At 40.0% G+C, this 25,665-nt stretch overlaps 3 protein-coding genes across 3 annotated transcripts; 1 reads left to right on the forward strand and 2 right to left on the reverse strand.

The window, feature by feature from the left end:
* Positions 1-6,791: 6,791 nt before the first annotated feature.
* Positions 6,792-12,675, reverse strand: LOC149388731 (agamous-like MADS-box protein MADS2). Its single transcript, XM_089622504.1, has 9 exons — positions 12,475-12,675; positions 9,334-9,412; positions 9,129-9,190; positions 8,881-8,980; positions 8,633-8,674; positions 8,463-8,504; positions 7,829-7,986; positions 7,578-7,740; positions 6,792-6,815 (listed from the first exon to the last, which is right to left on the reverse strand). The coding sequence occupies exons 1-9, from the start codon at positions 12,657-12,659 to the stop codon at positions 6,792-6,794; spliced, it is 855 nt and encodes a 284-aa protein (XP_089478630.1). The 5' UTR covers positions 12,660-12,675.
* A 3,236-nt stretch (positions 12,676-15,911) lies between these two features.
* LOC149388732 (uncharacterized) lies at positions 15,912-16,670 on the forward strand. Its single transcript, XM_089622505.1, has one exon. It carries the CDS (start codon positions 15,912-15,914, stop codon positions 16,668-16,670), a length of 759 nt encoding a protein of 252 aa, XP_089478631.1.
* Positions 16,671-20,695: 4,025 nt separating this feature from the next.
* Positions 20,696-24,406, reverse strand: LOC149388733 (E3 ubiquitin protein ligase DRIP2-like). Its single transcript, XM_089623357.1, has 7 exons — positions 24,253-24,406; positions 23,628-23,727; positions 22,987-23,320; positions 22,491-22,888; positions 22,324-22,374; positions 21,605-21,677; positions 20,696-21,032 (listed from the first exon to the last, which is right to left on the reverse strand). The coding sequence occupies exons 1-7, from the start codon at positions 24,365-24,367 to the stop codon at positions 20,853-20,855; spliced, it is 1,251 nt and encodes a 416-aa protein (XP_089479483.1). The 5' UTR covers positions 24,368-24,406; the 3' UTR covers positions 20,696-20,852.
* Between the last annotated feature and the right edge of the window lie 1,259 nt (positions 24,407-25,665).

Raw genomic sequence — 25,665 nt, forward strand, 5'->3', positions numbered from 1 at the left:
TAGGGGATTAGGAATAGGTCAATAGGGTCATGTTAAATAGTGTATATATATATATATATATATATATATATATATATATCTTAATAACAATCCATAGCTTCTAGACTCTCTGGGGTATAACCCTCCCCCAGTAGTACCTCCTCGACCCGTTCAAAGGTTACCCTCTGATGGAACGTTTAATCAGGGGAAACCAAGAATTGAATGTATATTAGAGACTAGAAAATAGTATATATCATAATATGAAGGCAGATGGAAAGGTTTTAAACCCTATACTATGTCGCCTAGATTGTTCATGGTACTCTTTATAGATAATAGATATTGTTCCGATGCTGGTATTAAACTCTTTATAGATTGTTCGTGGTGAATATTATATATATATATATATATATATATATATATATATATATACACTAGTCTGAAACACGTGATTCGCACGTGGTGTTTGTAGTTGTAATCAGTAAATAATTAAAATTTGTATGATTTAATTTACCAAGTTTTTCTTCAATGCATGAGGTTATAAATGAATAGTAAGATATCAAATATTTCAACCATACATAATACTTAGGGAGTTTAATTTTTTAGAGACTTATAATAATTGCAAACATTTTAAAGAAATATATAGTCAATGACATACTTTGAAAAAAAAATTTGACATAAATAAATAAAAAGCCAAAAGTTTGGTATCTTGATAGATAAATAAAAGTAATGAAAAATTAACAAACCAAAAAGTTTAAAAGTAGCTTAGGAAAACATGTTTTACTCAAAGTAACGGAAACGCCCTATGCGCATATGATTTTTGACATCATAAATAATAATTTTACGTAAAATTTATCTCTTGAAATATATAAATTTGGCACGAACCCTTAAAAATATATAAAAAAGATATATATAAAAAAGATATATATATATATATATATATATATATATATATATAATTGATGAGGTAAAAAATTAATTATCAATGAAATATTGAGAGACATAAAGAAAGAAATCAAAGATAATCAAAACATAAATGCATAGTTCTCAATGTCGATAAAAAATATACTTTAAAATACAACCAACTTTTACATATTTTTTTTCATTGTCTAAACTCCAAATAAGCTAAGGAAAGGAAAGAATCGACACGAGCCGAATCAAAACAACAAAAGAACAATCAACAAAGCAAAACGAATAACATGTAAAATAAACTAGAGGTGCTTGACAGAAGTGAGAAGAGAGTACGGTAGGCAAGTAGAATCACGATCGTTTGCTTGACAGATCAATTGACGAGTGAGCACGGTATCGTGTAGAATCACGATTCATTGCTGGACAGAAGCTGCATAAAACAAAGAAAAAATTACGTACATCTAATTCATCGCATTCATCATCTCTTTGAGTGTGCGATTCTTTCTTTCGGCAACGCCGTTTGATTGAGGAGAATAAGGAGGAGTGACTTCGTGAATAATACCATGTTGTGCACAAAATGCCCCAAAAGGCTCTATATATTCTCCTCCTCGGTCACTTCGGACCTTTTTAATTTTCTTATTAAGTAGATTCTCAACTTCTAATATGAACATGGTAAATTTCTCAATTGCCTCATCTTTGCTCTTAAGCAAGTAAACGTAACAATATTTTGTACAGTCGTCAATAAAAATCACAAAATATTTATTACCACCTCTTGTTGGCATGAACTTTAAATCACATAAATCGGTATGGATTAAGTCAAGAGGTTCGTTATTTCTTTCAACGTTATGGAAAGATGTTCTCGTTAATTTTGCGTCAACACAAATTTCACATTTATGTTTTGAGTCAATATTAAACTTTGGAATGCAATCCAAGTTAATTAACTTTCTCAACGTGTCATAATTCACATGACCTAGTCTACCATGCCATAAATTAGATGACTCAATCATATAAGCGGAAGAATTATTCTTATTAATTTCATTGGCCTTGATGGCAATTACATTCATCTTGAACATCCCATTCTTAATATAGCCTTTGCCCGCATACATCCCATTCTTAGATAGTACAACTTTTTGAGACTCTAAAACCATTCTAAACCCATGGTTGCACAGCACAGTTCCAGAGATGAGATTCTTCCTTATATCGAGCACATAGAGCACGTTCGTGAGCTTTAACTCTTTCCCAGATGTCATCTTCAGAAGGACGTCGCCTTTTCCCTTGACGTCGGAGGTGGCAGAGTTTCCCATGAACAACTTCTCTCCATCTTCCATCGGCTCGAAGGTGGAGAAGGAGTTTCTATCAGAGCATATGTGGCGGGTTGCTCCAGAATCCAGCCACCATTCCTTGGGGTTCGAGTCCACCATGTTCACCTCGGAGACCACAGCGACGAGGAGTTCATCATCGCCCTCCACGACATTGGCCTCCTTCTTCTTCTTTGGCTTCCTACAATCGGTAGCACGGTGACCTTCTTTGTTACAGTTGAAGCATTTCCCAACGAATTTTTGTTGATGCTTCTTCTTCTTGAACGTCCCTCCTTTTGGCCCAAGCTTGTGGGCGGGTTTCTTTCCCCTCGAGCTCTCGCCATGTTCAATGACGTTGGCCTTCTTGGAGTGGATCTTGAACCTCTTGTCGGAGCCACGGTTGTCTTCTTCAATTCGGAGACGGATAACCAAGTCTTCAAAACTCATCTCCTTTCGCTTGTGCTTGAGATAGTTTTTGAAATCCTTCCACCCCGCGGGTAGTTTCTCGATGGCAGAGGCAACTTAGAATGACTCGCTAATGGTCATCCCCTCGACATGAATCTCGTGGATGATAAGTTGCAGCTCTTGGACTTGACTCACCACGGTCTTTGAATCCACCATTTGAAAATTGAGGAAGCGGCCCACGATATACTTCTTAGAGCCCGTGTCTTCGGTTTTGTATTTCTGATGCAGTGATTCCCAAAGCTCTTTGGAGGAGCGTTTGGAGCTATACACATTGTACAGCGAGTCGTTAAGACTATTCATCACGGAATTCCGACACAAGTAGTCGGAATCCTTCCATGCGCTAAACGCCATTAGCACATCACGATCGGTTTCGTCCTCGCGAGGAGTCGGTGGATCTTCGGTCATGAACCGTGCAAGACCGAGCGTTGTCAAGTAGAACAACATCTTTTGTTGCCAACGTTTGAAGTTCAACCCCGTGAACTTCTCGGGCTTCTCGGCCGGTATGACGGCGGGCACGCGTGCCACAGAACCGCTTGAACCGTTCATGGCCATCGAAGCCATTGGTTGGACAAGACCCGCAGGTCCGTTCCCGGCCGTAGCCGCCATAGAGTCTTGACCCAAGGTCACAGGAATTTGACCAAACATCATGGTCGTCGGGGTGTTCACCACGGAGGGATTCTCGGTGAGGCTCCCATCACCAGTCACATTCGTCGTGTCGTTAGCGTTAGTCATTTTTTTTCCTACAAAAGAAACCAACACTTATTAATAACGAATAAAACCAAATCCGAAAAAAAATATTCTGGAAAAACTTTTCTTCCTCGCAGGCTGCCTTAAAAAAAAAAACTTCAAGATTGTTAGCAATATTATAAATAATATTGATAGAAAATACAAGACACATGCAAGGAAAATTTAAATAGAAAATAAACCGGAAATGGAAACAGGAAAAAACAAGGAAAGGTCGAGGCCCGTTTGACGGTTTCCTTGAAGCTTTTATCGCCCTCCCACGGGTGCTGGATTTCGTGAGCGAAAGCCTCCCAGGATACAACGACTTCAAGACGAGCAATGCACCACAAGACTCGGCTTCGGCGAACTAGAACCAGAGGTCAGAAGCTATCACCAGACTACAAAACAAAAACAATTTCAAAGAGAGGGAGAGAGGAGTGTTCTCCGTGTGTTCAGAATGAGAGACCCGAAGGCCTTTTATAGCCGAGCAAGCAGAGTAGGTTCCGAATTTGAACCATCTAAAACGTTCAGCCATAAACTCCAATTAATACATTAATTACTGCTCACTAACTCTGCAGGTTTTGAACGTGAGCAGCCTTGGAAGCTCGCTAAAAAACGTCTCCATTAAGTCTCCTTTATTCTCCAGAATAAAGGCACGTAATGCATTAATCCCATGCATAATAAATTATGGAATTAAAAGAGATCGTAAGTGAACTTTGCAATAAAAAGTTAAGGATAAGCCCAAAGAGCCCAAGGCCCAAGCCCGAGACATTCCCGAAATCCGAAACCCGGGCCGGCTCGGCTCGGCGGCGCGCGTGAGGGGTTAAGAGATAACCCACACACACTCTCCTCTCTTGCACTTGCTTGACCACTAAAGAGAGAGGATGGTATATAAACACCACAACAACACACTTACCCAACCCATGTGGGACTCTTGCAATTCACTTCATTTACACATGACTAATGTGTTTTTTAAGCATACTCTGAGCATCAATTTCTCATTCATTATAGTAATGATTTTTGCAAATAAATAATCAATCTTATACCCGACGCAACGAGGAATAAGAATACGCAAGAATCAACAAATTCCGATGAGTGGACCCCACTCATATTAGTCACAAATCATCCATTTGCTTGTAAATAAAGCTCATTATTTACAATTCTTCCAACACGTTAGCTGGGTATTGAGCTAAAACATCTGTGTTTTTGCAACAACACATATACCCACTCGTCGATTTTTTTTTTCCCATTTTTTTTCTTTTTTTTTCCTCAACATTCAATTCAAAGAACCTAGGAACGCGACGAAGACACACGCAAAAGCAAAATTATGAATTTATGGAGACAACTTTATAGTTTTAGAATGAAGTAATAATTTTCAGAAACTTCCGTTTTGTGTATGGTAATATTAGGATAGGGAAACCATGGTCTTTATTAACTGATTCTTCTGCTAGTTATATATGGTCTTTACTTTTTTCTTCCTTATTATATTTGCAATATTGGCATATATGCATAACAATTACTTTTTTCTTAATTCCGTTTTTTAAAAAAAAGGAAATGCATGCAAGCAATTACTTTCAGAAAATTCCGTGTTGTTTATGGTTATTTTAAAAGAAAGGAAACTTTGGTCTTTAATTGATTCTTTCTTAAATGCTAGTTATATATGGTGTTTGCTTTTTTTTTTCTTTCTTTCTTATTATATTTGCAATATTGTCATAAATGTATAACAGCATAATAAATTAATAAAATCTCGTCATCCATTGAGTTGTCTGTAAACTCTTTCTCAAACTTCGCCCTCATTCCAATTGATTCAGTTATAGTTATTACATGAAAGTTTTCTTAAGATAAATTCTTCCAATTGATTCACACCGGCATCTGCCCAATTTATGATATTATAAACGAGCATATATATATATATATATATATATATATATATATATATATATATATGTATATATATCAGGCAACTGTTAATAAGATATTATCAGGCAAAATGTATACAGTCCCACTGTATCTCAATGCTATAACTAACCAACATATGACATAAAATTATAACAAAATGCACAATCATAATCATCATCTTAACAGCGACATGACTACTCTTTGGAGGACTTGTTGATGAGAGACTTGTCTAGTTCTTTGTCCCCACGGATCGCGAGTTGGAGATGCATGTGTTAGCAATATTACAATTAATATTGATAGAAATAAAAGACAAAAGTAAGGAAAATAAAATTTAGAACATAAACTGGAAATGAAAATAAAAAATAAAAAAGAGGTCGGCAAGGAAAATGAAGATTTTATAAAGTCTGGATTTTGTTTATTTATTTTAAAGAAAATAAGATAGTGGATTAGGAATAGGCCAATAGAGTAATACACACTATTTAACATGACACTATTGACCTATTCCTAATACATTCTAAAGATTTTATAAAGTCTGGATTTTGTTTATTTATTTTAAAGAAAATAAGATAGGGGATTAGGAATAGGTCAATAGGGTCATGTTAAATAGTGTATATATATATATATATATATATACACTAGTCTGAAACACGTGATTCGCACGTGGTGTTTGTAGTTGTAATCAGTAAATAATTAAAATTTGTATGATTTAATTTACCAAATTTTTCTTCAATGCATGAGGTTATAAATGAATATTAAGATATCAAATATTTCAACCATACATAATAATTAGGGAGTTTAATTTTTTAGAGACTTATAATAATTGCAAACATTTTAAAGAAATATATAGTCAATGACATACTTTTAAAAAAAAAAAAAAAATTGACATAAGTAAATAAAAAGCCAAAAGTTTGGTATCTTGATAGATAAATAGAAGTAATGAAAAATTAACAAACCAAAAAGTTTAAAAGTAGCTTAGGAAAACATGTTTTACTTAAAGTAACGGAAACGCGCTATGCGCATATGATTTTTGACATCATAAATAATAATTTTACGTAAAATTTATCTCTTGAAATATATAAATTTGGCACGAACCCTTAAAAAATATAAAAAAGATATATATATATATATATATATATATATATATATATATATATATATATATATATAGTTGATGAGGTAAAAAATTAATTATCAATGAAATATTGAGAGACATAAAGAAAGAAATCAAAGATAATCAAAACATAAATGCATAGTTCTCATTGTCGATCTAAAATATACTTTAAAATACAACCAACTATTACATTTTTTTTTTCCATTGTCTAAACTCCAAATAAGCTAAGGAAAGGAAAGAATCGACACGAGCCGAATCCAAACAACAAAAGAACAATCAACAAAGCAAAACGAATAACATGTAAAATAAACTAGAGGTGCTTGACAGAAGTGTACGAGAGAGCACGGTAGGCAAGTAGAATCACGATCGTTTGACAGATCAATTGACGAGTAACACGCTATCGTGTAGAATCACGATTCATTGCTGGACAGAAGCTGCATAAAACAAAGAAAAAATTACGTACACAAAATCAGCAAGTGGCGATCGGAACCAATAATCAGCACATAGTGTAGATGGTTGTACAATAACACTGACCGTTGGATTTTTATCCTCTACACCATTTTTTTCCTAGAAGAAATTAAATAACATAAAATGAAGAGAAAATAAAAAATAAAAAACTGGGAAAAACCAAAGCAAGATACAACCTAAATCGTACTAGATCAGTCTTGAGAGAGAAAGGTCAGAGAAAGATAACTAAATAACCCCAAGGGGTTGGTCTAGTGGTAAGGGAGATTCTTGAATCCTCGTCTGTCCCTGGAACGCAACAATAGGAACCGCTGGGGTAGTCTCCCGGTCAATAATGCCAGGACCTCGTTGATTATAGTAGGGTTTAACTCGGACACCATGGTTATTAAAAAAAAAAAAAAAAAAATACAGCTGTTTTGTTAAACCCAAATCCCCCAGCAAGAATAAAGGAATTCATCCTCTACGCCAATTGACCTAATTCGCTGCTAACCTCTCTTTCAAAGATTGCAGTATCAGGCCAACACAGAATTGAACCATAAGATTCAACACAAAGTCAAATTTCAATTTTGAGCACGGTTCAAACGAAGTCATACCAAATTTGGTTTTTCAACTAAATATTTTGTATCAGAGAATCACAAACCCAGGACAATATCGTGTCCAATGTTGACAACAAAACACAAAATTCACGGCCGTAATAACTACATCGCTAATTGCAAAAAAAGAAAATTGACCTGAAAAACGAGGAAATTGCGAGCCTTGACGAGGATACGCGCGATACTCGCTAGCGCCGGCGCTTGTGAGGCATAGGCAGAGGGAGAGTGAAGGTCATTGACTTGATGATGATGAGGTTGATGATTTGTTGCGCTAATTTCCTCCGATGCCACCGGATTATACCTAATTAAACAGGTTTCAAAATGTCAGAAGCACATTACATAAAATTTAAACGCACAACTAAGTGATTTGATAAACATAAAATGATTACCCTATTTGCAAAGAAGGGTTTGTGTCAAGAGGCTGGAACATCAAGCCTTGAGAGTGAGCGTGGTGAGAGCCGAACGACATGTCTTGCTCATGATCATTCTGATGACTCATTTCCCATGATTGTCGGAAGTTCATATTCCTAGCGCCGATCTCGTCCAGCTGATAATCATAAACTTATGTTACGTTGCATAATTTTCTTTTCAATTGAGATATCTAAACAAGCTGGCATGTTGTAAAGACATTTAGCTTTAAGGTTTGTTTGGTACCCGTGAGAAAAAAAAAATGAGAATTTATTGGATTTTTCTTGTGGTGCTTGGATTAGGAAAAAAAAAAATATAGAGTAAAATAAATATTTGAGATAAAACTGAAAAGAAAATGTACAAGTACAATCGATATTTCAATTTTCGTAGACAACGAGAGGAATATAAAAATCCAAGAAAAACCACACAAGTGAAGGCTACACTACACGTCTCTATGTTCTCACTATCTTCTTTCTCTCTTCAAAGTTCAAAAACAATAGATAATTTTGATTTTTCCTCCTAGTCTCCTTCAAATTTAATTTTCTTCAAATAAGGAACTTTTGGGCCGGGATCATTTTTTTATTAATATATTTTGCTTTATTATATAGACGGTACCTTCATTGATAAGGCTCTGTTGGCTTCTATTAACGTATGTTCCTGCATTTGATCAGTTATACGACAATCAAATATGTCAAATATACAAAGGAGTTTAAATGCTCAGTATAATATATATATATATATAGGTACTGAAAAAGATAAAGGGTTATGTCAATGTAAAAGCATACTCTGCTCTGTAGATCACTACGCTGGTCAAGCATAAATTGGGTCTGCAAAATGGATTAAAATATTTGATTTATTAAATATTCTAAACTTTGATCTAATATATTTGCAAAACCATCAAATGTAATCAAAATATAAAACAAAGCGCTCACACACATACAAACATATAATAATAAAAATATAAAAAATGCATGCATGTACACATACATATACTGTGTGTATGTGTATATATATATACAGTTTAGTTGGTTACCCTGGTTGACCTAACTTGCTTGGGAGAGGTCTCAAGTTGACGCTCAATCTGTTCAAGTTCCTTTGTATTTAGAGGACCCAAGTCTTCCCCAAGGAGGTTTCTACAGTGACGCCACATATGTCAAGAAAACTCAGATATACATGAATCGGCGACAAAATTGCCCAAAAAAAAATTAAATCAATAATCAAATATTCTTACAGACTGCTGCATAATTTATTAACGTAATATATATTTATATAAATAATTACCTCTGAGTTCGTTGATGGGACTCAAATCTACCTTTCAGTTTCAAGTATTCCCTGTAGCTACTCTGCTATACAGTACACACATCACGTCAAGAAACGACCCCATATCTAATAATATATACATTTAATATATTAATGTGTGTGTATATATATATTATATATATATATATCATTTGCAAGAAGAACAATATATATTTTAAAAAATGACCTCGAGTTCTTTGCCAGGTCGACTGACTTCCACAGCGCCATAACTGCACTTTTGGTACCGTTCCAGGGTTTTGAGCATGCTATACACATACATACAAACACCAAATATATTATACCACATTTCAAGTCTTATATATGCAAATTACTTCAAAGTAATGTCTCCAGTTCTTATGATATTTAAAGTCTGTAACTTGCTTCAAAAACCATGTTTTAATTGTATTAATTTCTGTATAGCTGTTTTAGCGCAAGGCTCAGTCAGTATAATAATGATATAAAAAAATCAATATTCTCTATATGTTAAAATTAAACTGTGTTTGAGCTAAAGCATAAAGCGAGAACGTGACTGACGAACAACGGAAAGATTTCATCAGAAGTGACAAGACGGGATTCAGAAGAGTGTGAGATCTAATGAAAACTTGCTGTAATTAATGGTAATATTAAGCTATGGACCGTAAGTCTAAAATTAGACACTACAGTGAATAACAATATCTTAAAGTGTAAATAATAAGTACAGGTCAAATGTCAATCATGATGCAAGGCCTTCAGTTTTTGTTCACAGGTTCATTGATCTTTTTAGGTATCCGAGAGAGTCTTCTCTGCGTATTACAATTGCATGTGCAAAGATAAATACTAATTTAAATTTTTTTAAACCAAGAAGTTATAATGGAGTAAAGTTTATCTTTCCAGTCAAAATAGATACTACGGATTACAGCTTTGTGTACATATACAAGTGCCTGTTTTATGTGACTATGTAAAATATATAGATATATATATATATATATATATATATATGTATCATAAACTATATATCTTAAATAAAATAATTAATTATTAACATTTTTATCCAACAATATAGTTAAAATAAAATTAAAAAGGGCCTGGTTATTCTACTCAAAATCAAGCTGGAGAAATATTATCTATCAAAATCCAGAATCTCGAGGTTAAGGGAAAATTTCAAGATGGGTGTATATTTATATAGACAAAAAAGAAACACTCACTTTTCCACAGATCTATTGCTAAAGTGATGATCCCAAAACGAAACATAAGGTCACCAAAAACACAGGAAAAAAGCTAGTTTGTTTATTATAAGATCTAATCAAAACATATATACACAAACATGAACTATTAATTATTATTAAAAAAAAGCCTTAAATTAAAAGCGATATAAATTTCATATATTCCACACACACATACACAAAACAAAAAAAAAAACAAAAAAAAGGGTTAAAGGAGTGTTTTAAAATGTTAGATAAATTCAGATCAAAAAAATTACGGCAATAAAAATACATACAAAAAATTCCATTAAATTTCAAATATTCCACAAATAAAAAGCTAGTTCAAGGAGTGTGTTGAAATGTAAAACAAGGTGAGATCAAGCAACAGATTAGAGCAATATATATATATAAATCTAACTAGATCTTGGAGGTACAATGTCTATATATGCTAAAAAGAATAGTTTTATATATGCGTGTGTGTTAGACAGAGCTACTTCCCCGACGGTGATATTATGACGGCTCTCCCTGGTTCGTGTAGCTCTTCCATATGGCGCAGTCTTCTTTGGGGATGTGAGATCATTCTGTCCGGTTCAAGATGGCGGATCGGAGACGGGGAGTCTGTGTTGGTCATGGGCGACAGTTGGGTTCCGAGGGACAGACCGGCCACCTGGATTGACCCCCCTTGGATCCCCTCCGATATGCGGGTAGCTGAGCTCATGAGACCCGACGGTAGCTGGGACGTTGATCTTATCACAGCGATGTTCGGTGACGAGGACGCTGCGGCGATCCTGAGCATTCCGTGTGGGGGTGAGGACACTCCTGATGTGCGTCGCTGGCATTTCACTGAGAACGGAGAGTACTCCGTCAAGAGTGGCTACCGCGCCGCGATTGAGAGTGCCAGTACTCCGGCCGCCAGCTCTTCAGATCCGACGGTGATGGAGAAGTGGTGGACGAAGTTCTGGCAGCTGAGAGTTCCTCCTAAGGTGAAACTCTTCTGTTGGCGAGTCTGTTTAGGCCAAATCCCGGCCAGAGCAGTCCTAGCCAAGAAGAGGATCACCTCTGACGACAGCTGCCCTGTTTGTCAGGAGGCGAGAGAGACTGTTTTCCACGCGTTTTGGGGTTGCAGGTGGAGCAGGAGAGTCTGGAAAGAGGTGGGCTTCAGCCACATTCTTCCGCCTTTCAGAGACGGCGATGCTTTCGACGCTATCCTCAGAGCGACGGAGACCCTTGAGGTTCGTTTCCATGCACTTTTCATTACTATTATTTGGGAACTTTGGAACCACAGGAACAATGTCTTGGCCGGGAGATCAGCTTGGAGCCAGCCGCAACTAGTCCAGTGGACGGTGAGCTTCCTCGACGAGTTCAGAGCGGCTACGGTTGGGGAGACTCCTTCGAGCACTAGGATGACTACGACCCCCAGATGGACCCCCCCCAGGGACGGGACCCTCTCGATTAACGTTGACGCGGCACTCGCTCGCGACCGTGGAGGCTTCGGTGTCGGTTGTATAGTTCGAGACCACACCAGAGAGGTGATCGCCTCGCAGACGCTTTTCCTGGCTAGGGGGTTCTCCCCCCAGCTTGCGGAAGCGTATGCTGTCCTCCAGAGCATAGAGCTAGTTCGCAGCGTCGGTGGCAGGAGAGCGGAGATCCAGTCTGACTGCCTGGGGGTGGTTAGGATGATCGATGAGGGTGTGACGCTTGCGACAGAGCTTGGGACGATTTTGCACCGCATCTTCAGAGAGGTGAGGGAGCTGGAGGTTTTTCCCATTATGCATATTTCTCATCTTTGTAATGTTGCTGCGCATAATCTTGCGCGATATGCGGTTAACCATCACTCGTCCTCGACCTGGCTGGGTTTAGTCCCGCCTTGTTCGGAAGAGGCCATTCGGGCCGATGATCGCGAGTTGAGGTCCCGCACGGCCTCCTAGGGCCCTGTTTGCTCTAGTTTTTGTTTCTTTACCGTTGGTTTCTGTTCCATTCTTATCCTTGTAACCACGGTTTTTCTCCGCCATACGTGAGAGCTTTTATGATATTTCGTGGCACCGACCACGTTTCCTCAAAAAAAAAAAATATATATATATATATATATATATATATATATATATGCGTGTGTGTGCGTGTGTAGAGGATGTATATAGTATATTTACCTATTGCTGCTACAAAACTCGTAGAGCTTTCCACGGTTAGAGAAGACGATGAGAGCAACCTCGGCTTCGCAGAGAACAGAAAGCTCATAGGCTTTCTTGAGAAGACCATTCCTTCTCTTCGCAAACGTCACTTGTCTGTTTATCTTGTTCTCTATTCTCTTCAGCTCTACTCTTCCTCTTCCCATTTTCTTTCTTTTTTTTTTTTTTGAAAACATTCCCATTTTCTTTCTTTAAATCTATTTAATTCTAACTTCTCTTTTCGTCTATGTTTTCTCACCAAATCTCCGATCCACAACTTTTCTCTTTCCTTCTTATTCTATATATCACATAATAATAAAACATTAATTTCTCGATCAAACCAAAGGAATTAGCACTAAAACTATCATTTGTTGCTCTCTCCTTTGAGTTTTGGGTTACCTCGTGAGTCTTCTTTTCTGCTTCAGAACCAAACTTGTATCCAAATCCGTGAATAGCAACACAAAGTTGGATTCGAAGTTGAAACCCTAGCTCAGAGAGAGAGAGAGAGAGAGAGATAATTGGTTTGGTTGGTTCTGATGTGTTTGGCTTTATTATTAGATTCTTTTTCTCTCTTCTCTTCATCTCATAATTTTTTTAACCTTACATTTATTTATTTGCAATATGGGGTTCGGTCTATGCGATGTTCTTGCTAGTTTCATGTAAACCCTCTTTCCTTATAGTAACCTTCTTGTCACTCTTTTAACGTCAAAGAAAAAAGTACTAAGACCACGCGTGTTAACAGCGCGTGCTTGACCGCGCGAGATATTTTTATGGTCATTTCGCCAACTGGTCCCACGTGTTCATTTATTATTGGACTTCCCTTTCGCTGGGTCAAGGTAATTCGTTGCCGTGACCACTATGCCCTTGCGAAGATGAATTGCCTAACCGTGCAAAACTTTGGTAGCGGAATTCGGTTTTAATGTTTTCAGATTTATGATTTAATCTATTGTGAGCGTTTGTACTTTTTTCTATTACATACATATATGATGTAATTACAGTACAGTTTTATGGGAAAAAGGTCAGAAAAAAGTGGGATTGAATCAAATATTTCACGTGGTAGCTAGCTTGGTCTAGCGGTAATCCCACACTCACCTCGACGGAGAGGTCATGGATTCAAGCCCCCATGGGATGCAGAAATGCATGCCCCTTAGGATTTATTCTAATAAGTATGTAATCTTGGCTAATAGTGCCACCTACTATGTAATCTTGGCCGATAGTGCCACCTGCGCTTTGCACTGCTAATATATCATGTAATCTTGGCCGATAGTGCCCCTACTCAAAAAAAAAAAAAATCAAATATTTCACCAAGAGGAAAAAAATAAAATAAAAAGTAAGAATTATAAACTACCAGGGACTGCATCATAAATTTATAGATTATGATGTTATGCATATCTTAAAACAAAAATGATGTGTGTCTATATTTTGAACATATCATAACCTAAATAAGCTTGAGATGAAAGAGTATATTCCAAATCATCTTCGGTGAGCTCCGCCTCTCTCCTCCCGAAAAGTTTTTCTCCTGAAAACCCTAGCTTCTCCTTGCCGCCGCCCCTCTGGATTTCGGACGCCGTCACTGTCACGGCTCCGGTCCGGGGGGGAGGGCGATTCCTCACGGGAGTTGGCGTTGCTCTCGTGTATCTCCATCTCTCTGGTTTCTCAGCCCGTCGAGCTCACACGCCTCCACCGTTCCAGATCCGCCGGTGAGTCCTCACGCCGCCTCGTTTCTCGACCCCGGCTCTCGCCCCGCAAGATCAGCTTCTCGAACGACAGGGAAGGAAACCACTCAACCCGAGACCCGGCGAGGTTCAGGCTCCGGATCCGAGTCGTCTTCTCGAAAAAACCGACGGGGAATCTTCTCAGGCGCGTCGCTCCGGAGACTTCTAGAACGGTCAACGAGTCGAGCTCAGCCACGGTGTCGATGTTCTCGAGCACGTCACCGCAACCGCGAAGGACCAAGTTCCGGAGGTTATCCGCTCCGGCGAGGAAGTCGAGATTCTTCAGCCTCGGATTCGTCACAACGAGCGTCTCTCGCCGGGTCTCGGGACGTCCCTGCCATCTCGTCGACGTTGCGCGGCGGCGGGCTCCTGCTCTGCGACCGCTGACTGCGTCGGGCTCTTTGAAGCGGCGGCTCTTGGCGCCTGGCTGTTTCCACCGGCGTTGGTTCTCTCTCTCGGGTGGTCCTCGCCTTCTGAGGCTTCGCGGGGAGCCTGGATTGCGTGTGGTGGCAGATCCGGCAGATCTGAGTTGGGTCTTTTTTGTGGATGGCTTCCTCGGTTTAAGCGTTTGTTTTTGTTATTTGCTTTTACATTGTCTTGCTTACCCTTTCTTTGCTTGTAGGAAGTTTAATTGGTATTGTTGTGTTATGTTTTGCTTTGGAGTCGGGGTAGCCGCATCTCCTTTTCCCGTAGTGGATTTCCTGTTAGGTTTTGATCTATGCAGGTTGAAGAGCCATCTTGTTCGTGGCTATCGGACCGAGGTTGGTTGGATTTTTCCATCGCCAATCCTTGGGTTTTTGAACGAGCCTCTTATGTGCTCTATTCGTGCTTGTAATCCTTCCTGTTGTCGGAAATTTGCACATACGTGCTTTTACCGGAACTTAGTGTTAGATTCACTTCGACTTAGGTCTTGGTGATCCATGAGCTAAGGTGTCTTTATCCTGTATTTATGGGTTTTTCACCCAATTTTAATGGAAAATCCGTTTTATTCAAAAAAAAAAAAAGAGTATATTCCAAATGAAGGTGTAACGACAAGTCAAACTTGTTTGCATACATATTATATGTATACTAACTTATATATACAAATTATAGTACATTTGTGAGAGGGCGAGAAGTAAACTATATATATTCAAATATTACATACATGGAAAACTGACTTCATTTCATGATTCATTGACACGAAGGTACATCGTTTCGAGATCACGAGGAACTGAAAAAAATACTCCACTATAACTATTTAAATTAGTATTTTCCTAATGAATTTGCTTTAATGGGATCACTGTAATAAAGTAAGTGGATCCTTAATAAATTATCCCACGTATGATTTTTGACCATTTATTCGAAGTGCACTCAAGTTAAAATTGTAGGAAATTCAAAAAAAAAAAAATTAATATTTTTGCCATAGTTTCAAATTGAATATATAAAGGGTTAGGTTAAAGATATGTTCATCGATAGTAATTAACCAGTAGGGTTGGATTAGATTTCACTTTTGAATCTGATCTATAATATCTAGTGATTTTCACTTCTTTAACTCTCTCTCTCTCTTAAAGAAGTGAAAATCACTTCTTTAACTCTCTCGCTCTCTAAGAGCTTTGCAGGCTTTAAGACGAAGAAGAAACTGAATTGGTGATACAGCAATGTCTCAGCTTTCTCTCTAGAGAACTTGTCTGAGTGCGTGGCCGGTTGTCTTCCTCTACCCTGAGTATGGACGACTTGTGCGACAAATGGTCGGAGATGGGCATCGAAGAGGAAGAGGACGGAGAGGTTATGGTTTTTGAAGAAGAAGATCTTGAGAGCGCGGCGGTGGACTTGTCCAACTGCCTCTTGGGGAGGCTGCTCCGAAGTAAAGGCTACAACTCCGGAGCACTCAAGACCGTCATGGCCAAAATTTGGAGAACGAACGGGACGCTTGAGATCAGCGATCACGGGAAAGGTGTTCTATGTTTCCGGTTTGAAAAGCCGGCAGACAAAAATCGGGTGTGGGACTTGGGGCCGTGGACGTTCGACAAGGCCCTTCTAGTCTTGAGTGATCCCGAGACTGAGAAGAACAACGGGGATGAATTCCGGTTCGTTGAGTTCTGGGTCCAACTCCATGGAATCCCCGCCAAGTACAGGTCGGCGCGAATGGGTGAGCTTATCGGAGGGAAAATTGGCAGGGTCTCAAAAGTCGATAAAACCAGGGAAGGTCGGGTATGTGGCGATTTTATCCGTGCCCGTGTCGCCATCGACATTGGGAAGCCGTTGATGAGGGGAGTGTTTATCAAATTGGGAGCTGATGAATGGAAGACCTGGACTGCTTTCCGATATGAGAAGCTCGGCGACTTCTGCTTCGGTTGTGGCCGACTCGGTCACGGAGAACCGGAATGCCAAGATAGAAACGAGAACAACAACAATGGCGATGAGGCCCTGTACGGGAGCTGGCTGCGAGGAGAACAACCTAACAAATCCAACCTGGACACCTAGACCTTCAAGGGCGTCACATCTCGGCGTGAGAAGGGCTGGGCCGGCCCGGACTCGGACTCCGTGGATACCTCTGGGAGGGGAAAGAAGGCCAGGCCTGGCGGGTTTGGAGACGAAGGCGGGAAGCAGCACAAGAAGAGGGAATCGCCACCGAAGGAAGGAGTAGCGGAACCCGGCGAGACCCAGAGCGAGATGCCGGAAAATGAAGACCCAGTGCCGATGGTCGCTGAGACGGAACCGCGAGGCGCGTCGGAGAACCCACCGGCCACCGGGACTGCTTCGAAGGGAGCCAGCCGGGATCTCACTAGTTCGGCGAAGGATAACCGCGCTGTGGGTGCGACTGAGCCGGCTAGGGCGGAGAGCGTCTCAGCGATGGAGATGGGTGCGACTAAGCCAGCTAGGGCTTCGAGCAAGGCGACCGGATCTGGGCCTGGTACCCCGACGACCGGTGGCACTTCGAAGGTGGGTGTGGCGACGACGGCTGAGGCTGATGAGGGTACTTCTGGGCCCGAGACGACGCGGATTAGATCTAGACGAGGGGATCTGCTACCCCGTCTGCCAGAGCCGGTCCGCCGCCTGGGGGCTCTCCACCGCCGGGTCCGACGAAGAAGAAGGTCGAGGCGCGTTGTCTCCACGCCCGGAACAAGGGCATCTCTTTGGGTTCCGGGATTCTTTGCCCGAAAGAGGCAAGCAATACCTGCCCTAAGCAAAAAGAGGAGGGTTTTGAGGCGGTTTTGGGGAGATCTGAAGCCAACGTCTCTTTGGAGTCTTTGGAGCTGGTGAGGCTCTCTAGAAAAAGAGGAAAAGCTGATAGCTCTGAAGATAGTACGTGCTTTGGAGAAGGAGCCGGTGAGATGGAGGATATACATGTTGACTCTGCAGGCTTTGCGCCAAAGTTGGGGCCCATGCACCCTAATGAGGTTGTTGACTCTGGGGGGGCTTCGAAAACCCTTCTGGGCCGAGAGAGGATAAGCCCAATTGGAAGAGGAATGCTGACTTGGGAAATGGCTTTATTGTTGGGCCAGCCCTTGTGAACCCGTGTGCTCACCCTGGGCCCCAAATCAATTCGGATTTTGGCTCTGGTGGGCCCCCTCCTCATTCAGTCCAGGGTACTTTGGGGCGGGCTACCACAAAGGCAGCTAGTGGGATCACGAAGACACGACCCCCTGGATCCAAACCGGGCAAGATGAGCGGCACTATAGTGGCGGGAAAATTGGCGGTGACGAGCTATGTGGTGGCGGGAGAGAGCGAAGGCGGACCTGGTAAAAGGAAATCGAACGAGGGGATGAGGATTGGCAACGTGAAGAAAATGGCGCGCATGTTTGAAGCAGGTGGCGGAGAGATCAGCAAGGGGATTCTCTTCTCAAGGACCAAGTCGGGGCTTTCCTCCATTACCCAGACGAGCCAGGTTAGCTCCTCTTGCCCTAACGCTCATGACCTAGGGGATAGAGACTTACTTTCAGCCACACATGACCTAGGATCGACAGTCTTATTTTCTGCTACTCGCACTTTGGAAGTTTCTAGTTCACTAGATTCGACCTTAGTTGTTTCTGATGAGAGAGCGGCGCCCCTCGAGAGTGAGGGCCGCCGAACGCGATGATAGGCGTTATTTGGAACGTCCAGGGATTGGGTAACCCCGGGACGAGGTCAGCCCTCCTTGCGCACGTTCGTGATCATAGTCCTGATTTTATCTTTCTATCGGAGACTAGACTACGGCGAGAGAGGGCTGAAAGGGTAAGAGTGTTGCTGGGTTTTGATGGTTGTATGACGGTGGACTGTCTTGGTAGGGGTGGAGGTTTGATGTTACTTTGGAAAGAGCCTGTGAGATTCCTACTCGGGACGTTTTCGAGATATCACATCGAGGGAGATTTGGTTAACGAGTTAGGCGAGAGTTGGAGATTTGCGGGGATCTACAGAGATCCGGTGAGTGCCCAGAGGAGACATACTTGGGAGCTTCTTCGTCACCTCCGGAGCTCTTTCACGGGCCCTTGGTTAGTTGGGGGCGACTTGAACGAAGTAGCCTCCAACTCAGAGATTAGAGGAGGTAGAGACAGAGGCCCCGGCCAGTTATCTGCTTTCAGAGAGATGATCTCGGACTGCGACATCCATGACTTAGGTTTTGAGGGAGACCCATTCACCTGGCGCAGAGGAAGTTTAGAGGAGCGCCTGGATAGATGCCTTGCGAGTCGCGAGTGGAGCGATCTCTTCCCTTCGGCCACTGTTCGACACTTGAGGTTCTGGAGTTCGGACCATAGACCTCTTCTTCTGCTCACTGCGGGTTTCAGAGATCGCCGGCGGAGCAGGAGACCGAGGCGTTTCTTCTTTGAGGAGTCTTGGATTGGTGAGCCTGAGTGTGACGAGCGGATCCGTAGAGCTTGGGGGTCGGGCCAGAGTGGTGATCAGAGTCCGAGCTTAGCTGAAGTGATCTGTCAGTGCAGACAGAGCCTCTCCCGCTGGGGCGGAGAAAGGAACAGAGAGATCAGAGACAGGATTGAGAAGCAGAAGAAGATCGTTGAGCTTGCGGGACGATCGGGCCCGGATTTCTGTATGGAGTCCTTCAGACGGGAGGAGAGACAGCTTGACGCCTTAGTTTTGAAGGAGGAGCTGTTCTGGAGACAGAGGAGCAGAGTGTCCTGGATGCGGTGCGGGGATAAGAATACGAAGCTTTTTCACCGCAAGGCTTCGGCTAGGAAGAAGAAGAACGCTATCAGAGGACTGGAGGACGATCACGGGGAATGGCACAATGGAGACTTTGAGATAGAGAGGATCGTCTCTGGTTACTTTGGTGACATTTTCTCTTCAGCGAGGCCTTCTTCGCAGAGAATCGAGTTAGTTTCAGCGGGCGTACAGCCTAGGATCTCGGAGGCTTTGAACGTCGAGTTGGAGCGCCCTTTTGAGCCAGGGGAGGTGAAAAAGGCGCTTTTCGCGATGGATGTTATTAAGGCCCCGGGAAGTGACGGCTTTCCCGCGATCTTCTACCAGAGATATTGGGACGTGGTAGGCGAGTCGGTCCTGAAGACCTGCCTTGGGATTCTTAACGACGGGGACGAGGTGGCCACCATTAATGATACTGTGGTCACTCTTATCCCCAAAGTAGAGGACCCGAGACGGGTCAGTGATTTGCAATGAGTAAATGCGATGAAATACAGTATCCCCCTTATTTGTATTGCAATATGAAGTAGATGGAGCAATTTTGCTAATCTTTAAATTCTGGTCACCAGATTGAAGTTTTGACTAGGAAAAAAAAATCAATAATTTGTATGTTTATGTGTGCAAGTCAGTAGAACTCTTGATGTAACACTATGGAAGTAAAACTTGGCAGTCCGTGTATGTCATGGCCAGCAATTCCACAAACAGTTGATAGGCGTTTAAGATTTTCATGTGTGTCCCGAGAGTTTTAAAGCGTCCTGCCAATCCAATGGCACCTAACTCTTTGGTCTTTTGGACTTTTCAAGTGTTCCGACTTTAATGTGATGTGAGGATAATAAAGACTTTTTTCATATTGATTTAAAGCAAGAAAAGAAAAAGAGAAATTGAAAGTTAAAGAATTATTGGTTACTCGCTGTATAGCAGTCGATTGATCTTAAGACATAATAATGGTTGTTAGTGGTTGCACTTTGGTGCTTTTTACCTCTTCCTCAATGCTCGATCTTAAGTCTAAACCACCATTCTCCAATGATGTTGGTGAGCTGAAAAAACTCTTCCGAATCATTTGCGCTGTTATATAGCAAGTGTATCGTTTTCGGGATTATTTTATTGTCGTTTCCCACTCTCCATTTTGGCATATGATTTGATACACGCTTTGTACTGGAAAAAGGACTACTTGGATACCAAGTATATCAATATCCATGAGATCTGATATGAATCCATTGTACGATCAATTGACACTCCTTTTATGGTAATAACAAATTACTCCAAACTCCATATGCATAAACGGCGGCTGTCTATAATTAATTTCATGCATTGTTGTGTTGACCCCTTCTTGACCCAGCACAAACTTCAATCGTTGTCTGTTCGGAAAAAAAAAGTAGACACAAATAAAACTGCCATGCTGAAATTGAGAGCAATAAACGGATTCACGGGCTGCTTTCGTTATCGACTGACTTACGAACTATAATTACAGATGGTTTGAAAAGAATAATAAAATATTTGTTTCAAGGAAAGTGTTTGTGGATGATGAACCGATCAAGTTGACTGGGTTGGCTTTCGAGCGTAAGCCAAGACCATAACGAAATCCTTGGCGGAAGAGCCGATGGTAGCGGGGATTCTTTGGGGCGCCGATGCCGTTGTTTGAAGCCAAAGATCAATCAGATTTTGCAGCTGCAGTGTCGGCACCACTGCCTGTCCCATGCATTTTATCTCTACCTGCAACCACACTCCCATAACGATCTTAATATACTAATATTATCATAGGAAGTGACGGCATAAATACTTAATGTTTTCGAAAACATACACTTAAATAACTCTTCTTTTTTTTCGCGGCAAAAAATACCTAATGTTAAATTTCCGTTGCACCGTTAAATAAAGTCAATTAAGTTTTAAGGAAATACACGTGGCAGCCTCAGATTTTAAACAAGGTTTATTATTATCATCATTATTATTGTAATTATTCCATTAACCAAACGTGCTTTACTTTTTAAGTATTTGTGGAACAACCCTACAACAATAAAGATCATACTGACTAATGTGAACACCAAGGAATTGTGTTGAGGGGGGTTATTTGATACGTATAATATATTAAAAAAGTGATAAATAAGAAAAATAATGCATAATATGGTTTATTATTTGATGACGCTATGTATTAAGTGTAAATCATATTTGTACTATCATGTAAGATCAGTTTGGAATCTGAATATCTAGTCATATGAAAGATTCCTTTATTAGAACAAACACTTTAAGGCTTTCGCAAAACATTCCAGAATCCGTAATTAGCTCACCTCAGCTTCGCTACTCAGTTCCAGTTTCATCATCAAGTATTTTTGGATAAACGAAACAGGTAAATTTCCATCCCTGTGACAAAGTAAAACGAATCACATCAGGAATAACCGAAAAAATATTCCCACATGTTTGAAGTCATAGTGTAATTGGCTTAAGATTAAGTTGAATGGATGCATTTCTTTATTATATGACCAATTGACAGCGGCTTTAAAGTCTTAATTTAATGGCACATGCAAAAAAAAGATCTTCAACTCAGTACTGATATCATATTTTCAGAAACAGAATCATGGCTATTAAACTTGACCACAAGGACCATGACAGTAAGCTTGACCTGAAAACTTGTCGAATTTTCCTACAGAAACAAAAGCACTGAGAAAAAAAAATTCATGCAAAATTTGAATTCCCTTTGTTGAAGTTGTATTTCCAATATAAAAATGAAAAAAAAAATGACATAAGCACTGAAAGTGATTCAAGCAACATGATGTGGACTTTGTTTCACTCTTTTATGATCTTTGTGAAAAGGTTTGACAAGAACAATATAGATACCAGCTTTAAAATTAAAGCAGCCAGGAATATTTTTTTTTTAAACATTCGCAGCACCAATTCATTTAGAATCTGATGTAAAACAGAAAATCTTCTGAAGTAGGAATACACTCAAAAGTTTTACTTCATAATTTGCTTAAACTAAACTAAAGAAATATAAATAAATAAAACTCACTTTATTCTCAAGTAGCTGGAGCGAATTTGAGGCAAACGAGTACATCCTTCCCTGAAACAATTTATTATAAATTAGAAAGTCTATGATGAACAAAATAACTTCTGCAAAGAAAACACTGGAAATAAAATAAATAAATTTAAAAAAAAAAAAAAAAAAAGCTTTCTCACTGGTCTTCAGAAGCAACAAGCGAGAACCAAATTGGCCCGATTCTTTTTTCAAGCTTCCCGGTAGCAGTTGCAGCGTCTAGCACCGCTTGGTGTGAAATACACGATTCCCCAACAGAATCTTCCCTTTTCTGGCGAACCCTTCTTAACCGTTTGGGTTTCACATTCTCCGGAGAGACTTGATGATCCGCGTTCTTCTCGTCCTCAGTTTTCGACTTGTGTTTATTTTCATTCTTACTCTCAGACCCTCGTGCATTGGACTTCAACGACTTGGTCCTATTCGCCACTTCCACTAAACAATTCAATGGTTTCCAAAGGTCCGATTTTCCATCCCGAGCTTCAGCACCGTTCTCGCGCTCTTTACTCGAAAATGGTTGACTAGGTTCTGCAGATAAAGAACTCTGCAAAAACAAAAATTAGAAACAAAAAACTCAAAAAATAAAATAGATTCTCATCGGTAAAAGTCGAATGAAGGAAATTGCCAGCCTCTCATATGTACCTCCCTAGCATTAGCAGAGAACTTGTCTCTACTCTCGGGCGAGCTTGAACTTTCCGGATTGTCTCCCGCGGAACCTTCCTCTTTCTTCACGTTTTTGTCGACCGAAAAACCGGAGCCTCGTAAAGCACCCGACTTTCTCAAGGCCGATTTCGTCCTTCTTCCGGTCATGCTAGAGTGTGACGATACTCTCGGAGTACTCACGACCAACGAAGAGAGCGATCTCTCCTTTCTTCGTACAGGCAGCGTAGTTGCCACCTCATTTTCAATCGTCTTTACTTTACTTCCCTTCATCGGGAACACTTTTGCCCTTAAATCTTGCAAGTTGTGGTCCGGCCTTAAACATCATAATAAACAACGCTATAACACACTATCTTGTAAAAACAGAATCTTTATAGAATATGATATAAAGACAGAATCACCCAATAAGCTACCATCGTCTTCTTTTTTTTTTTTTTTTGCATCAGTTCGTACTTCGATAGAATTTAGTGATAAGATCTCAGGAGTGGGGTGATTGTAATAATTAGTATGTAGTTAAGCGGTTGACCCGGAACTATCGTTTTTCTCATCTTCATTTATTTTTCCCTCCCTTCCATTGCTAAAAAAATCTGATCATCGAAAGTGCTCTTAAGCATAGAGTTTACCTCAATTTCTCTAACGGAGCGCAGCCGAGATCAATGTCGCAGATCGGGCAATTCTCTATTTCTTCATCAGATATCTTATCATAGATACATTTCCTGCAAACTGGATAGAGATAAAAATAGCACAGTTACAGTTACAGAGGAAACTCTTTGGTAGAAATAATCAGGAATTATATGATATGGAAGCACCAAGAAGGAAAGCATCAACAGTTTGGGAAACGGTAAGTAAACAAAATGTTCACGTAAAGAAAAGAGCAAACAGAAAACGCATGGTAGGGAAATCTTCAAGCTTGTACATAGTTCAATCAATAGCACTCACTAAACAAATTAGTCAAAATCTCTTTTAATCTATCATGAAGAACCATGTACAGTAACTTCTAAATCAAATATCAGAACCACCAAAATATCCACATCCCAAAAAAAAAAAAGTACGACAGAAGTTAAACTTCCGTTGATTAAAGATACATAAATAAATAAATACCCAGATGAGAAAAATCAAATATGACCCAAATCATAAAAATAAAACAAGAAACTACACGGCAAGAAAAAAAAATCGGCTTAAACCATCGAGCAAAGACGGGAGAGAAAATCCAATACAAGTTGTGAATATTTAGGTATATATACTCACACGTGTGAAGACACTCGGAAATGGTTGTGGCGTCTCTGAAGAGCTTGTTGCAGAGAGGGCAAGTCATGCATGCCTCAATCGTCTCTCTCCTCACTCTCACAACCTGATTCGCCATTATCGCTCTCTCTCTCTCTCTCTCTATCTAACTCTATCTCTCTCTATACCTGTCTTTTTATTCTTCTTCCCCAACTTTCACCCACGTGCCTAGTTACTCACTGCATGTTGTTGATGAATTTTTTACGTCCATTCCCTTAGACCCACCAGGAACGACAGCAAAAGGACAAAAACACTACCGCCACGAAGAAGCAAGAGAACGCGTGAGTGAGTGACGAGGAATTCCTATTTGAATCACGAGAAAATAATAATAATAATAATAATACTAATATTGGAGTGCGGTGAGAAGAGAAGAGAAGAGAAGATAATATGTGTGGCTAGGAGAATCGCTGCTGGGTTTGAAAGATTCTTCGATTGATTTGTGTGAATCAATTCACGTGTGGTTTATCGGAGAATAGGGAAAAGGAAATTATCTCAGGGTTCGATTTTGGTGATCTGAATCGAGAGGCTCTCTTCGTCGAAAAGAGCGTGAAAAGAATGAACCAAAGTACCAACACAAGTTCTTGTATTCTATTTTCCAATGCTTATATATTATTCAATTTTCCGAAGAGAAACAATATTATTTAATGCATAATTATACGGGAAACATGTTCGGCAATCAACAGCTATATCTAATAAAAAAAAATTAGATATAAAACAATATGTATATTCGCGAGGTCGTATATAACATACGCTAGGTATGCGCACAGTTTAACCTGCGCACTAGATGTCGTATACGCGACGGCGAGTTTTCTTCGTCTTAGTGGAGAGATCGTTATCTCGTGTGAACGAGTGTACGGTAACGCTGCGTGTAACATGTTGTAACTTGCAGTGTACTTTCATTTCATTGATGACCTACTTCTTTACACTTTTTTTTGGCTTTTTAACTTATTTGGTCCCTTTTATATATGAGCTATTTTAGTCTTTTTTTTTATTTTATTTTAATAAAGAGCTATTTTAACAAAAATACGCTTCATTTGATAAACAAGTGGTCAAATATAAACTAATAAATAAAGAAAAATTAGACGAACTAGCCATGTCTAAACGTTTAGATTGCAAGATAGCTAACCTTTGAGAAACTTTTGCAGAATAACCAATATGGGTGAGCTGGCAAATCAGACGTGTTTTTTCTACCTAAATTGCCCTTTTTTTTTTTAAACGTTGGTTTTATATAAACTGAAAGAATCCAAATGAAAAAGTCAACCAATGATCCACTTTTAATGCTTGTTTAACAGAATTTCCACGTTTAATATGAAGAGTCTTATTCATCAATAAACACATTCAAATCTGACCTCGATTTTCATTTGTTCCACCGAAAAA

This window comes from Urtica dioica, chromosome 8 (assembly GCF_054948205.1).
Source record: "Urtica dioica subsp. dioica isolate 48M chromosome 8, U.dioica_male_clone48M_v1_H2, whole genome shotgun sequence".
Lineage (NCBI taxonomy): Eukaryota > Viridiplantae > Streptophyta > Magnoliopsida > Rosales > Urticaceae > Urtica > Urtica dioica.

Bases quoted from the DNA above. Each gene is read 5' to 3' on its own strand.
- LOC149388731 (XM_089622504.1), bottom strand. From the start codon at position 12,659: ATGGGAAGAGGAAGAGTAGAGCTGAAGAGAATAGAGAACAAGATAAAC. The intron at 9,191-9,333 runs GTCATTTTTTAA...ACTGTATAGCAG, and splicing joins GACCTGGCAAAGAACTCGAG to AGTAGCTACAGGGAATACTT. The intron at 7,741-7,828 runs GTAATCATTTTA...CTGTTTAATTAG, and splicing joins AACCCTTCTTTGCAAATAGG to GTATAATCCGGTGGCATCGG.
- LOC149388732 (XM_089622505.1), top strand. From the start codon at position 15,912: ATGGACGACTTGTGCGACAAATGGTCGGAGATGGGCATCGAAGAGGAA.
- LOC149388733 (XM_089623357.1), bottom strand. From the start codon at position 24,367: ATGGCGAATCAGGTTGTGAGAGTGAGGAGAGAGACGATTGAGGCATGC. The intron at 23,321-23,627 runs GTAAACTCTATG...ATGATGTTTAAG, and splicing joins GCTCCGTTAGAGAAATTGAG to GCCGGACCACAACTTGCAAG. The intron at 21,678-22,323 runs GTGAGTTTTATT...ACTTTGTCACAG, and splicing joins TCCAGCTACTTGAGAATAAA to GGATGGAAATTTACCTGTTT.